The sequence below is a fragment of the Gobio gobio genome (assembly GCF_949357685.1).
Source record: "Gobio gobio genome assembly, chromosome: 10".
In the NCBI taxonomy this organism is placed as follows: domain Eukaryota; kingdom Metazoa; phylum Chordata; class Actinopteri; order Cypriniformes; family Gobionidae; genus Gobio; species Gobio gobio.
Genome location: NC_137116.1, coordinates 30,131,059 through 30,145,191, shown reverse-complemented (window position 1 = coordinate 30,145,191; position 14,133 = coordinate 30,131,059). Strand labels below are relative to the sequence as shown.

At 37.6% G+C, this 14,133-nt stretch overlaps 2 protein-coding genes across 2 annotated transcripts; one reads left to right on the top strand and one right to left on the bottom strand.

Moving 5' to 3' along the window:
• The first annotated feature begins 867 nt into the window (after nt 1-867).
• LOC307133151 (phenazine biosynthesis-like domain-containing protein 2) lies at nt 868-5,800 on the top strand. The gene is made up of 10 exons (XM_079827986.1): nt 868-1,141; nt 1,254-1,389; nt 1,502-1,598; nt 1,680-1,778; nt 1,864-1,973; nt 2,064-2,093; nt 2,177-2,265; nt 4,135-4,310; nt 4,435-4,497; nt 4,691-5,800. Exons 2-10 carry the CDS (start codon nt 1,306-1,308, stop codon nt 4,801-4,803), a joined length of 861 nt encoding a protein of 286 aa, XP_079684112.1. The 5' UTR covers nt 868-1,141; nt 1,254-1,305; the 3' UTR covers nt 4,804-5,800.
• unc119b (unc-119 lipid binding chaperone B) lies at nt 5,794-14,044 on the bottom strand. Its single transcript, XM_079827987.1, has 5 exons — nt 13,719-14,044; nt 13,230-13,343; nt 10,898-11,006; nt 10,363-10,535; nt 5,794-9,276 (listed from the first exon to the last, which is right to left on the bottom strand). Exons 1-5 carry the CDS (start codon nt 13,942-13,944, stop codon nt 9,164-9,166), a joined length of 735 nt encoding a protein of 244 aa, XP_079684113.1. The 5' UTR covers nt 13,945-14,044; the 3' UTR covers nt 5,794-9,163.
• Nucleotides 14,045-14,133: the final 89 nt, after the last annotated feature.

Sequence of the window (14,133 nt, the reverse complement as noted above, 5' to 3'; positions counted from 1 at the left end):
CTAAAACAGACATCAGACAGACAAGATCAACAAATACCTTACAAAGATTGTTTTGTTTTAGAATAACAGACATTCATTGAATGTTTTTTTTTCTATATTTTTTTTCTTCCTATAAGAGCTGTAGGCCTACACAACATGAGTTAGGGGTATGATGGGGGAAGATGCCCTCCTTAACAACAATGTAGATTTACTTTTACATTGTAACATATTTAGATACAAGTTTAGCGTGTGCAGGATATGTTATTATAGGAAATAAATAGAAACATTTGCTAATTTTCTTGTTATAGCACAAAATGTCAAATATTAAAAGAAGATAGCCCTGTAAAGCCCCCCCCCTGGATAAACTTTTACAGAATGTACAATTACTTTTGATATAATTTATATAATGTAAAAAGTTTTATTTTGACAAAAACAAAACAAAAACAGAATAGTAAAAAGATTCACCTGAAAGTAAAAATTATTCTATACTTGAGTAATTGCCTATTTTCTAATTGAAGATATTTAAGTGCAATTAGCGCTAGGTTCTATTTACATTTTATGTAAAAAGCAGTATTTTCTTTGCAACAAGTGTAAATAGTAGTTCAACTATTTCCACCTCAGTATTTTAGTAAGTATCTAGGCTATAGACTACATTATTTAGTGGACTACCGTACCCGATAAACACTTTTAGGGAACTTAAATTCCACTTTTCACATATTTTCTAAATATTAATTTTTATTTCCAATCTGATATGCGATGAGAAAAGGGAGAAGAACAAATTGCGTTTCAGTTTTTATTTTTATTTTTTTTATACCCTTCTCTCGTTAAATTCCCTCAGTCTCGTTCACTCGGATGTTCATTATTGTTTACGTTGCACGAGTGCCCACTACTGGCGGAAACCTTGCAATGGGCTGAATTGGAACGTCCTTGATCACTCGGAATCCGCTATGGAGTAGATTTGTTATTTACCTTTTTCCCCTAAGAATTTGTTTAATGCAGCATTCTATATGTATTGAAATAGACTCGCTCCCTTGGTCAAACTTCAACTCCAAATCACTGTCTAAAAGTGGAGTGGGACGCTGCGTTGGCAGAGGCAATGGTGTCAGGCTGTTTTAGGAAATGGTGCCATGAGGTGGAGCAAAAAGAAAAGAGCCCATTGGATGTACGTACAGCGAGAACAAAAGTAGAAGTGAGGGTTTACATTGAATAAGTCAGATGAACAGCTGGCATCTCAACTTTATTGCATGTTCAATAAAGTAAATCTCCTTCGACAGCTTGTTTTTAGACCAGAACTGAAGAGTCAAAGACAACGAATTTGCCACGACAATGGAAATTCCCATATTTACCGTTGATGCTTTTACCAATGTACCTTTCAAAGGTAATCCTGCTGCAGTATGTCTTATAGAGAATGTAAGTACACTAAGACTTAAATACGTTAACGTATACATTAGTTATTCATGGTAATAGCATGTTAATTAGCGCGTTAACAACGTTATAAAATGTTTCTCTGTAATACATTTAGGAGCTGCAAGATGATCTTTATCAAAGCATTGCTGCTGAGATGAATTTATCAGACACTGCTTTCATCACAAAACAGAATTCTATGGATTTTACCTCAGGTATTCCGCTGCATGTAGAGATGCATGTTGAAATACTCAAACAACTCTTATTTACATTTTGGATTTGATGTATTTTGAAAGGTGCAAGGTTTGGGTTACGCTGGTTTACACCCAAAAGTGAGTATCCACTATGTGGACATGCAACACTAGCCTCAGCAGCAGTGCTCTTTTACCTTAAAAGTAAGAAACGCTCATCCTGACATGAATCTTTTACCAAAAACAATGGACTGGTGACCATTTCTAAAAGCACAATATCATCACGCAGAGAATGTCAACCCTGTTGTGGTGTTTGAGACTATGAGTGGGGAGCTTATTGTGCGCCAGCATGAAGAATCTCTAATAATGGACTTCCCCTTAAACACACCAAAGCCCCAGGTATTACCAAAAGACACCTCGTGGACCCTTTCTTCAACAATCAAGTAGTTGCTTTTGGTCTGAATTTGAGATTTGAATGTTCATTTGCAGGACCAACATGAAATCAAGGATCTTTTGAAGGTAACGTTGCCATTAGTATTTCTGTTTTTAGAATGACACAAGCAGAAACTATTTTGTGTCACCATTTTTCCTTACATTTTTAGGCTGCTGTTGGAGACTTACCCATTCAGGATGTGTGCTACAGTCCAGCCATAAAAAATCTAATGATTCGTCTTGCTGACACATGCAACAGGTACTGGTGGACATTTCTGAAACGAACAAAGAAAATGACATTGATAATGGCATTGTATTTGTGTGCATTAAATGAGCATTAAAGGATTAGTACCTTTAAAATGAAAATGACCCCATTATTTACTCACCCTCAAGCCATCTTAGGTGTATATGACTTTCTTCTTTCTGATGAACACAATCAAAGTTATATTAATAAATATCATGATGTTTCCAAGCTTTATAATGGCAGTGAATGGGGCTCATGAGTTTGAAGCTCAAAAAAGTGCATCCATACATCCATCATAAACGTACTCCACACGGCTCCGGGGGGTTAATAAAGGCCTTCTAAAGTGAATAGATTAACTTTGTAAGAAAAATATCCATATTTAAAACTTTATAAAGTAAAATATATTCAACTTCGCAGTTCAAAATGCTTCGTTCGACACCATATGTCACATCAGTTACACTTTCTTCGGCGGTCTGGCGGAAGCTAGATATATTACTTTATAACGTGTAAAATATGAATATTTTTCATACAAAAATACATGCTTCAGAAGGCCTTTATTAACCCCCGGAGCCGTGTGGAGTATGTTTATGATGGATGGATGCATCCATCCATCCATCCATCTTCTTCCGCTTATCCGGGGCCGGGTCGCGGGGGCAGCAGTCTAAGCAGAGATGCCCAGACTTCCCTCTCCCTAGACACTTCCTCCAGCTCTTCCGGGGGGACACCGAGGCGTTCCAAGGCCAGCCGGGAGACATAGTCCCTCCAGCGTGTCCTTGGTCTTCCCCGAGGCCTCCTCCCGGTTGGACATGCCCGAAACACCTTCCCGGGAAGGCGTTCAGGAGGCATCCGGAACAGATGCCCGAGCCACCTCAGCTGGTCCCTCTCGATGTGGAGGAGCAGCGGCTCTACTCCGAGTTCCTCCCGAGTGACTGAGCTTCTCACCCTATCTCTAAGGGAGCGCCCAGCCACCCTGCGGAGAAAGCTCATTTCGGCCGCCTGTATTCTGGATCTTGTCCTTTCGGTCATGACCCAAAGCTCATGACCATAGGTGAGAGTAGGAACGTAGATTGACCGGTAAATCGAGAGCTTCGCCTTACGGCTTAGCTCTTTCTTCACCACGACAGACCGGTACATCGACCGCATTACTGCAGAAGCTGCACCGATCCGTCTGTCAATCTCCCGTTCCATCCTCCCCTCACTCGTGAACAAGACCCCTAGATACTTGAACTCCTCCACTTGGGGCAGGAACTCTCCACCAACCTGAAGTGGGCAAGCCACCCTTTTCCGACTGAGGACCATGGCCTCGGATTTGGAGGTGCTGATCCCCATCCCCCCGCTTCACACTCGGCTGCAAACCGTCCCAGTGCATGCTGAAGGTCCTGGTTAGAAGGGGCCAACACGACAACGTCATCCGCAAAGAGCAGAGACGAAACCGTGTGGTCCCCAAACCTGACACCCTCCGGCCCTTGGGTGCGCCTAGAAATTCTGTCCATAAAAATTATGAACAGAACTGGCGACAAAGCGCAGCCCTGCCGGAGTCCAACATGCACCGGGAACAAGTCTGACTTACTGCCGGCAATGCGGACCAAACTCCTGCTTCGGTCATACAGGGACCGGACAGCCCTCAGCAAAGGACCCCGGACCAGCTGGGGGAATATGGATGGATGCACTTTTTTCAAATTCATGAGCCCAGTTCACTGCCATTATAATGCTTGGAAGCATTGGGATATTTATTAATATAACTCCGATTGTGTTCATCAGAAAGAAGAAAGTCATACACCTTAAAGTGAACTAATCCTTTAAATGTAAAAACAGCTTTTTGCATAGAAAAAGGAATAATCTATTGCAAATTCTATGTGAAGTACGCTTCTTCATTGTTGGCAGGTCTGAACTTATGTCTTTGAGGCCAGAGGCAGAGGCTCTTGTGAGAAATGAGACCACTGGTAAGATTAAAAGTCTCATTATTACAGTGAAAGGAACGCAGACTGCTCAGTCTGGATATGACTTCTACTCCCGTGTCTTCTCACCCTGGGTTGGTGTCCCTGAAGATCCAGTCACTGGTGAGCAGAACCCTCAAAAGCCATTTGAATGAGAAATGTGTACAATGTAAACTCACATGCACAAGAGAAATCAATGCTTACTGGCAATCATCAATGCATCATACTACAACTTTATTTCTAAAAGGGTCTGCACATACAGTCCTTGCTGGCTATTGGTCTGAGAAGCTGGAGAAAAAGAAAATGACGGGTAACAGCCTCCTTTTTCTTTCAATACATGTCATCACAAACACTGGAATGGAAAAAAAAAAAAAATCAGAATCTACAGTAGAAGGGAAATACTGACATTAGTTCACATCAATGTGTTAAAGTAAACTGATGAGTAACATTGACAAAATCTGCTCAGAATAGGACATTTATCTCTGCTGTATTTGTTTCTCTAGCCTACCAGTGTTCCAGTCGTGGTGGTGAAGTAAAGCTGGAGATAAGAGATGATGATCGAGTGGACATCATTGGTCAGGCGCAGATCATTCTTCAGGGAACTCTTAAAATCTAGACAAACTTGCACAACCGATTCATTGAATTTGCTGATAGTTTTGATTAAAATTAAGTGCATTTAATTTCCACGTTATATCAATGTGAAGGTGCATTCTAAGTTATGTACAATAACTTTTATACATGGCATTCTAGTTCTCGATTCTGATTGGCTGAGTGTCTTTTTCAGCCCAGAGCCATTGATTGCCTACGGCCGAATCACAGCTGTGCTGATATATGAGCAATATTGCACGGCTACGAGTGTGATATTACGTTTATACAACAGTTCAACGGTATAAGTGTGTAAATAAATAAGAAACAACAACAGAGGGTCTTTAAAAACCCTCTTATGTGCGGAACTACTTCTACCATAGATTCAAATCTCAAGTTGACAGTTTTAACAGTTGAGACCAAGCCTCCGTTACTAATTCCACTTATTTTGTTATCGATAAATTTTTAAACATTACATTTATTAAGTTGGGTAAAATGGGTAATAATACCCACTTAATATTATATTTGAAAGGCATTTTAACATTCAATATGCCTTAATTGCAGTTTAATAGGATATATTTTTGTTTACACATGGTTAAAATATGCCATGCTGGAGGTACATATATATTAACATATATTTAGATGCTTAACTAAAACCACAATTTTATTGTTTTCAGGTGGTAATCAGCAAAAATTGTCTTTTCCAATTGATATTCTATTTACACTATGTAAAAATAGTATTTTCTTTGCAATAAGTGCAAATGAGTAGTTAGATACTATACTCAGTATTTTAGTACATTATAAAACAGTATGCAATAATAACGGAGTGTAAATAATTATATTTATTAAATAATGGTAGCGGTTATTTGCGCTTAGTGAAAATAGCAGTATTTTCTTAGTGCCAATGAAATGAAAATATTTTGAGATAGTATTTAAAATCATTTGCTGTCCAAGTGACGTTGGCTGCCACCTTGTGGTACAATATTGCATTTTTACTGTGAAGTCAAGAATAAAACAGATAAAGTTTATAAAATGTATTTTATTTATTTCTCTGAACACCGCTCCCCCTTCATATCTGAACAGACTTCCTATTTTACACAGTATAATACAATGTTCCTTCCTACATACAACCGGATAAGATTTTTTTTTTTTGTCTTTAATTGCAGTTGATCTTGGGTAAATCTTTAAACTGGGAGCTGGTGTGTGTGAATTATGGTCCCCGTTATCTAAACAAGTTGTTTTTGTAATGCTCAAATAATATTATGAATTTCTTTTTTTTTTTAAAGAGTCCTGATACAGGCCTTTTTATATGAAGAAGGGGGGAAAAAATAGTCTTGACATAAGGGTTTCTGTAGGTTTTATGACGGTAAATGTAAGATTTGAAGTCTTGTGATCAAAATGTAACAAGTTTATGATTTAAAACAGTGCAAACAGGACAACAACCCTGCGGAAGATATTCATTTTTCACAATGTATGCAAGATTTAATGCCATGACTTTATGAAATTAAGATATGTTTGCTCCGATTTAAGACTTAATTTGTGCAAGGGTGAATTAAGACCTGCAGAAACCCAGTAAATGGCTAAATAAAAAGACAGAAATGTATTCCAGTTGACATATTAGGCTACACAACAAATGTAAAGCAAGAACAATAATTCCTAAAACAGCTGCTATGACTAAATCCACACATTAGTGTCCATGATATACAAGAAACCACCAAATGATAACTGAATATTTTAAAGAATATTAAAGACATTTTATCTCTCTCAGTAACTCTAATGGAATAAACCAAAATATTATCTTTGTGCAGTAGGCCAAATATATGGACCAAAATCTGTAGTAACTTACTCCATGTAGGTTACAGCATGTCAACAAATACATGGTTCCTATTATGGCCGGGTATTGACACAAACTTCACGCTTCAATTAAATTCGATTTAGTTTCAATTCGATTCGCTTGTATATACGCCATCAGGTACATCGCTGCCGCTTCGCTTGAAGTGAGGCGATCACGTCACAACAAAGAGCGCCAAAGCGCCTTTGTTTGAAGTTCGTAATACATTTGACAGAATTAGAAAGCTAAGTCTTCGTTTCAAATCAAATTGAATAAATCGTATTTCAATTTATTGGATGAGAAACACGCTAAAAATAACGTTTAGTTATTTAATAACGCGTCCAATGAAAACAGCATATACAATCCTGCCTAGTAGTAGTAGCAGCCTACCTATTGTAAACAGCACGAGTATAAGGCCTCAGACAGACATACAACCACAAATACTTCACAAACATGGGTCAACTTCTCTCTTTTAAGGACACTTAATGTAAGAAAGTCAGCTTCCGGCTGACTGACTTGTTTGTGAATAGATTGAGAGTCGACTGACTTTGTGAATGAATAACAATGGGCAACCTTCACATTATTTACTTTGATCATGAGTTAATCAAATCAAATTAAGATTGATTAAATATGTAAAGTTAGGCATGTCTTGATGGGCATCCAGAAGCTTTATTAATTGAGTTTTTCAGCCAATCGCACCGCCTAATTCGAAAGCGCTATTAAACACCATGCTGAATTAGATCAAAGGTAAACATCAAAGCTCTGATAGAGGCTAAACAGCTTGAAAGGTGCACAAGGACACCATGTTGGGAATCCCATCCCTTTCTGTGTGTGACACGAGTGAAAACATGTTTTCTCTATGTAGCCTATGCACAGCTGAGCCTGACATCAAAAACCCTCGTACATGACAAAGACAGATGCCCTACGGCCAGATCCATTCCAGATCCCAACAGGACTGAAACTACACACCTAAGAAAAGTTCACTTTTGTTTTCCGTCAGATAAAGATATTACAAAGCCGTTAGACGAAATCAAACAAAGTACATTATAAAATGAGCGTGATCAATGGTCAGTTTAGGGTTGAAAATGTTGGGTTAAGTTAGTTATTTTAAAAGAAATTAATACTTTTATTCATCAAGGATGCATTAAATTGCTCAAAAGTGACTGTAAAGACAATTACATATAATTTCTTCTCCATTCATCAAGAATCCTGAAATAAATCATTTTTCCCCTACAAAAATATTAAGCAGCACAACTGTTTTCAACATTGATAATAAGAAATGTTTCTTAAGCATCAAATCAGCATATTAGGATCATGTGACACTAAAGACTGGAGTAATGATGCTGAAAATTCAGCTTTGCCATCACAGAAATAACATTTTAAAATATATTCAAATTCAAAGGGAGTAATTTTAAATTGTAATATTTCACAATATTACTGTATTTTTGATCAAATACATGCAGCCTTGATGAGCATAAGAGGCTTCTTTCAAAAACATAGAAAAATAATCTTACTGACCCCAAATTTATCAACCGTTTTCAGTTAGTTTTACATCAACAAAGTACTAAAACTGGAAAAATTGTCAAAACGATCCCCGTTCACACAGATCTGCGAAAACGACTAAAAACGCTTTATTATTCATGTCAGGCCAGTAGTTGGCAATGTCACTTTGTAAAGAAAAACTACGAGCCCATAAACTAAACAGCCATAGGCATGACGTCAACGTTTAACAAATTCGCGTTTTTGTAGTTTACACAGAGACGATAACGTTATCGTTTTCAAAAACTTGCACTTTAAAACCCATTTTCAAATGTTTGCGTTTACAGGCTCCCAAAAACGCTGCTGTCCTGTAAATGAACGGCCAAAACCCTTAAAAAGTTTTTAGTTAAAAACTATCGTGTAAACGCCCCCTTGGGGTTATGATGATAGAAAACAGATCACATCCTCTTTAACTGGACATAATAACCCTGTGCTGATTTACCCCAATAATGCCGTTGTACCCCTTTAATGAACTACAACAACTGCAAATCTGTGCAAAAACCCCTTATTGTTTAATAACCAAAGACGTATGTGGCAGGATCGCTTCATTTTAGCACATTTGAAAAAAGCTGTAGCATAGAAAGACCCCATTCAGATATTCAAGATTCAGTTTGGTAACAGGACTTGAGAGCTTTAAAAAGGTGGTGGTGGGGGTGAAGGACGTATGAGAACAAACGTTACAAAACAAAAACTCCTCTATTGTAGTCGCCCTAAAGCAGGATGACAGGACAGGAATTCTTCAGTTCCGGCTAGTCGAGTGTGGCGGAGGAGAAAGGCTCCGCTAGATTTTGGCCAAACCCACAAGTAGTGCCTGCAGTCTGTGGAATGCAGGAACTTTGTAGAAGGAATGGTCATTTCCTGTTGGGTGGGTCGATGGTGCCAGATCGTAATGCTGGTGACAACGCCGTGTGTTGTTGGTAGCGAGGGGCAGTCCTGTATTTGCATTCCACGCAAACACTTTCCAAGCAAAACCACACGGTCACTCCAACAAACTATGATCAGGTTTCCTGCTGAAGCGGCACTACTGGCCCCCATTGTAAGCGTAGTCTGCCTTGTTGTGCATGATGAGTTTGTTGTCCACAAAGTAGAAGCTGTCTGATCTGGTCTCATACGGGTGTTCAATCATCAGTCGAACTGCAGGAAACAAAGGAACGCCACAGTGTTATATACCACTTTAGCAAATTAGCACGGTCATGTAATGCCCTGTGCTCTATCTGAGCACTGGCAAGAGAGTGAGGGCTGAAATTTGATACAAGCCTGACAGGACGAGTGAGATGTCAGACAAAGGCAGGTCAATATGTTACTTGCAAGGCAATTGGTTACTCTTTTGTGCCAAATTTCCTCTCTCAGCCTTTAAGGGGAACAAGTCTAGTATCAGTTCAAGGTGTTCATATTAAGTAGTGTTATCACAAATTATATAACTATAATAATATAGTAAAAATTATATATTGTGTCTATTATAATTATATTTTCATAAATTACAGATTATACTTACAACTACTCCTGACTCAATATGTGACCCTCGACCACAAAACCAGTCATAAGTCACACAGGTATATTTGTGGCGATAGCCAACAATACCTTGTATGGGTCAAAATTATTAAAAAAAATATATATATACACATTTCAAAATCATTAGGATATTAAGTAACGATCATGTTTCAATAAAGTCATTTTGTAAATTTCCTACTGTAAATTTATCAAACAAACTATTATTAGTATTAATATGCAGGGCTAAGGACTTCATTTGGATAACTCTAAAGGAAAACACCCTCAGATTTTCAAATAGTTGCATCTCAGTCAAATATTGTCCTATCCTATAAACCATACATCAATGGAAAGCTTATTTATTCAGCTTTCAGGTGATCTAAATCTCAATTTTAAAAAAATATTACTGGTTTTGAGGTCAACCAGGGTCACATATATGTCTTTTCCAGTACAAATAACAAAATTCTTATATCAACAATTCGGAAAGCAAAATGACTTAAAGGGATAGTTCACATTGGATAGTTTATAGATATTTGTACTGGAAAAGGAGGCAAAATTACTAAGTAAAAAACTATGTTACATTCAATAAAATAAAAGTAAAGTGTAGTACACTAAAGTAAAAAAAAACAACACATGACAGGACTAAACATGACTGGTTTAATAGCTAAAAGATCTGTTATATTCATTACAGGAGTTTAGAGCTATAGTTAAAATAGCAACCAGAACACTCACTGAGATCATCTGGGAGCTGAGGAAACTCGTAAATGTGTTCGCACGTGTTCCGACTGTTCGGGATACAGAAGCCGAAGTCAAAGTCAAAATTCTTCAGGAGGCGGTCTTGAAAATAATGCCTCTCAATCATTCTGAAATTGGTAACAGGTCGATCGCCAACTGTGAACTCAACACTGAGAGAGTGTGAAGAGATAAGAGACATTATACACCAATGCACAAGATGATCAATCCATGCAATAAAAACCCATTCAGTTCAGTTTGTTTTAGCTAAACAAATGCTTTATGACATTCAATAACACTGAATTAAACAGATAACATGACTGAAGTCTGCTCATGTTTACTGCCCAACTGAAAGAATTACTGAGGCCAAATCATGATTTATTCATGATTTCTGTGGGATTTGGCTAATAACGTTGCTCAAGTGTTGCAGCAGATGACAAGATCCTTTGTTTCAATACATGAGAGCTGGTCAACTGAATTTCAGAGCCACTGAGGTTTGTTTGCACAGCAGAATGCACATGTCCGATAGACTTACGTGGCTCCGACTGTGCGTAACTTAAGGAACGCCGGTGTGAACTGGTATCGGACGAAACGCCCAGCACTGGTGTCAACCTCGCCGTTTTCCTCATCTTCCTCATCAAGGTCTGTTGAGAAAAAGTGCATGAGTCAGGGTTATTATAGTTAACAAAATAAACAAAAAAAAATTGTATTTTCATTACTTGTATTAAAATAAAAATAATAAAACTTATTTTATTTCAGCTAATAGTCATGAAAACATTTCTCATTTTAATTTATTTTATGTTGAAGTACTAAAATAACTAAAACTAAAATTTTATAAAAAACTAAATAGACATAAAAAAACTAATAAAAATGACAAAACAAACAACAAAATTCCTAAAACTTTAAATTAAATAACAACGAAACAGAAAATATAAAAATCTAATTCAATATATATATAATTATATTATATTATATTATATTATATATATACATACATACACACATATAAAAAAAATACTAAAAATGACCACCAAAAAAAAAAAACACTGGTATGAGTAAAAAACATTCTTTTTGACCACTGAATTTCCATAACTTTTCCAGTTGTTCATGATTACTCACCTCACGCATAAGTATTTAAAATCGTTTGATAAAGATTTTTTAATACTATTGTACTTATGAACAAAAGTATTTGTCAAAAATGCATAAAAAAAAAGGATAAGAACTGAATGGATAAGAGCTCAATGGAGACTCAGAAAGCCAAATCGTCCATGCAGAGCAAAACCAGAAATATAGATTCACTACAGAAATTCTAATGAAAATGACATGATAACATTCCCTCATATTTCAAGAGTCCATGAAAAAAGAAACCTCTAAATAGATTTGATACACTAAAAGCTGTGGTGTAACAAGCAGGGGCAGATCTTTTCTTCTGCATTTTGACATACATATGTATGAAATGGATTATTGAGGGGAAAAAATGTAGGTTGGGGACTTCCCCTCTATCCATTGGTTGTTGATTGGATGGAGGCAATCTGAATGAGAGCTTGAGGTCGATTGTTATTAAAGCACAAGGTTTAAAGGGATAGTTCACCCAAAAATGAATGTACTCACCCTCAACTCAAGCCATCCTAGGTGTATAAGACATTCTTCTTTCAGACGAACACAATCGGAGTTATATTAAAACATGTCCTGGGTCTTCCAAGCATTATTATGGCAGCCCAAAATTTGAAGCCCAAAAAAGTGCATCCATCCATTATAAAAGTAATCCACATATTAATAAAGGCTTTCTGAAGCGAAGCAACTCAATTTTGTAAGATACATTTTTTAAAAACTTAATAAAGTAAAATATCTAGCTTTCGCCAGACCGCCTTCTGTATTCAACTCACCTCTCGCATTTCAAAACGCTTCGTCCAACATAATACCAGTTACGCTTTTTTCATAAGTTACGGAATACGGAAGGTGGTTTGGCGGAGGCTTGAAATTTTACTTTATAAAGTTTTAATATTATCTTACAAAATTGCTTCGCTTCAGAAGGCCTTTATTAACCCCCTGGAGCCGTGTGAATTACTTTTATAATGGATGGATGCACTTTTTTGGGCTTCAAATTTTGCCATTCACTGCCATTATAATGCTTGGGTTAGCCAGGACATCTTTTAATATAACTCCAATTTTATTAGTCTGAAAGAAGAATGTTATACACACCTAGGATGGTTTGAGGGTGAGTACATTTTGAGGTAGTTTTCTTTTGAGTGAACTATCCCTTTAAACAGATTAAATGAATGGAGACGTCCAGCATACATCACCAACAAGTCTGTCGTTTTACTGCAAGATAGAATAGAATAAAATAGATCTTTATTTCTATTGTCATTAAAACAACGACTGTTTAGTAGCTCACAAGGATTGGCAAAGATAGAAAAAGCATAAATATAAGACAGCGAGGTAATGTATACAATAGTTTGTGCCAAAAAAAAAAGAAAAGAGAAAGTTATGGTACTATTAAACATGCACAGATGCATTTCACTTAAAGGGATAGTTCACCCAAAAATGAAAATTCTGTCATAATTTACTCGACCTCAAGTTGTTTCAAACCTGGATGAGTTTCTTTGTTCTGCTGAAAAATATTTTTTCCCTACTATGGTAGTCAATGGTTGCTCTGCTTGGTTACAAACATTCTTCAAAATATCTTCTTGTGTGTTCAGCAGAACAAAGAAACTGAAACAAATTGAGGGCGAGTAAATGATGACAGAATTTTCATTTTTGGGTGAACTATCCCTTTAAGTGAAAAGTAATACAGTTAGTTATGATGAAAGAACCATTGTGCGAAGTTATCTATTAGTTTAACTTGAAGACAAAGAAAGGAAACATACCACAGTGAGGCGGTTTGGCAATCTCAAAAAGGACAGTCCCCGTTTCCAGGTCTCTGATCTTAAAGCGTGTGAAGTCAATGTTGTAGATGTTGTCCTCTGGTTTACACAGATAGTCTGTGGAGGGAAAATGTGCCATGAACTTCTGTAATACATCATGGGAGGAACATAGTATATACTAGTAATCTCCGAATAAATGTATGCAATCTAAGCACTGAGAAAGACATGCAACAGTCTTAATATGATGCAGGATCCACAGTGCTTAATTGGCCATGTTTAAAATAGACATCAAGTCAAAGTGCTCTCTGGAAACTCATTAAAATGTGCTGCATGGATTGGGCCTGTTACTATATAAAGTAACAGTTAAGTAAACAAACACATGAAACAGTTACTCAGTAGATGCTGTAACTCGCAAGTAACACATGCACACTGAGAGCATCTGAAGAGTTGTGAGATGAAGCAGGTATCATGGTGCTGTCCCACAGCTCTTACCGCGAGTGACTACGCGGAGTCCCAAAACTTCATCCGGAGTGATGTCTCTCCCCAGCGCCCGCAGCTCTTCCTCCGTTACAGGCCGTCGGTCCACTTGATTTCGTCGCGATTTCAGCCTTTTGAGAACGCCGCCTCCGGTTTTGCGTTCTCGGGAAGCCGCCGCCGTTGAATCCGAACCGTTAACGGCGGTGGCTGCCGTTTCATTGCGGGAGCTCTGACTGTTCATCTCTCCTAAATTTCACTTGGTGTAGCGGCGAAGCGCGGACTACGTCTCCACTGAACTCGACGCTTGCTGAATGCAAGATGGCGTAGCGCGTCACTATGGAGAACCTACGCCGACAGGACTGCGCTCTGATTGGCTGAAGGCGTTCGAAAGTTGCTATGGTTACCATAATTTCTCTGTTTACTTTCTCAA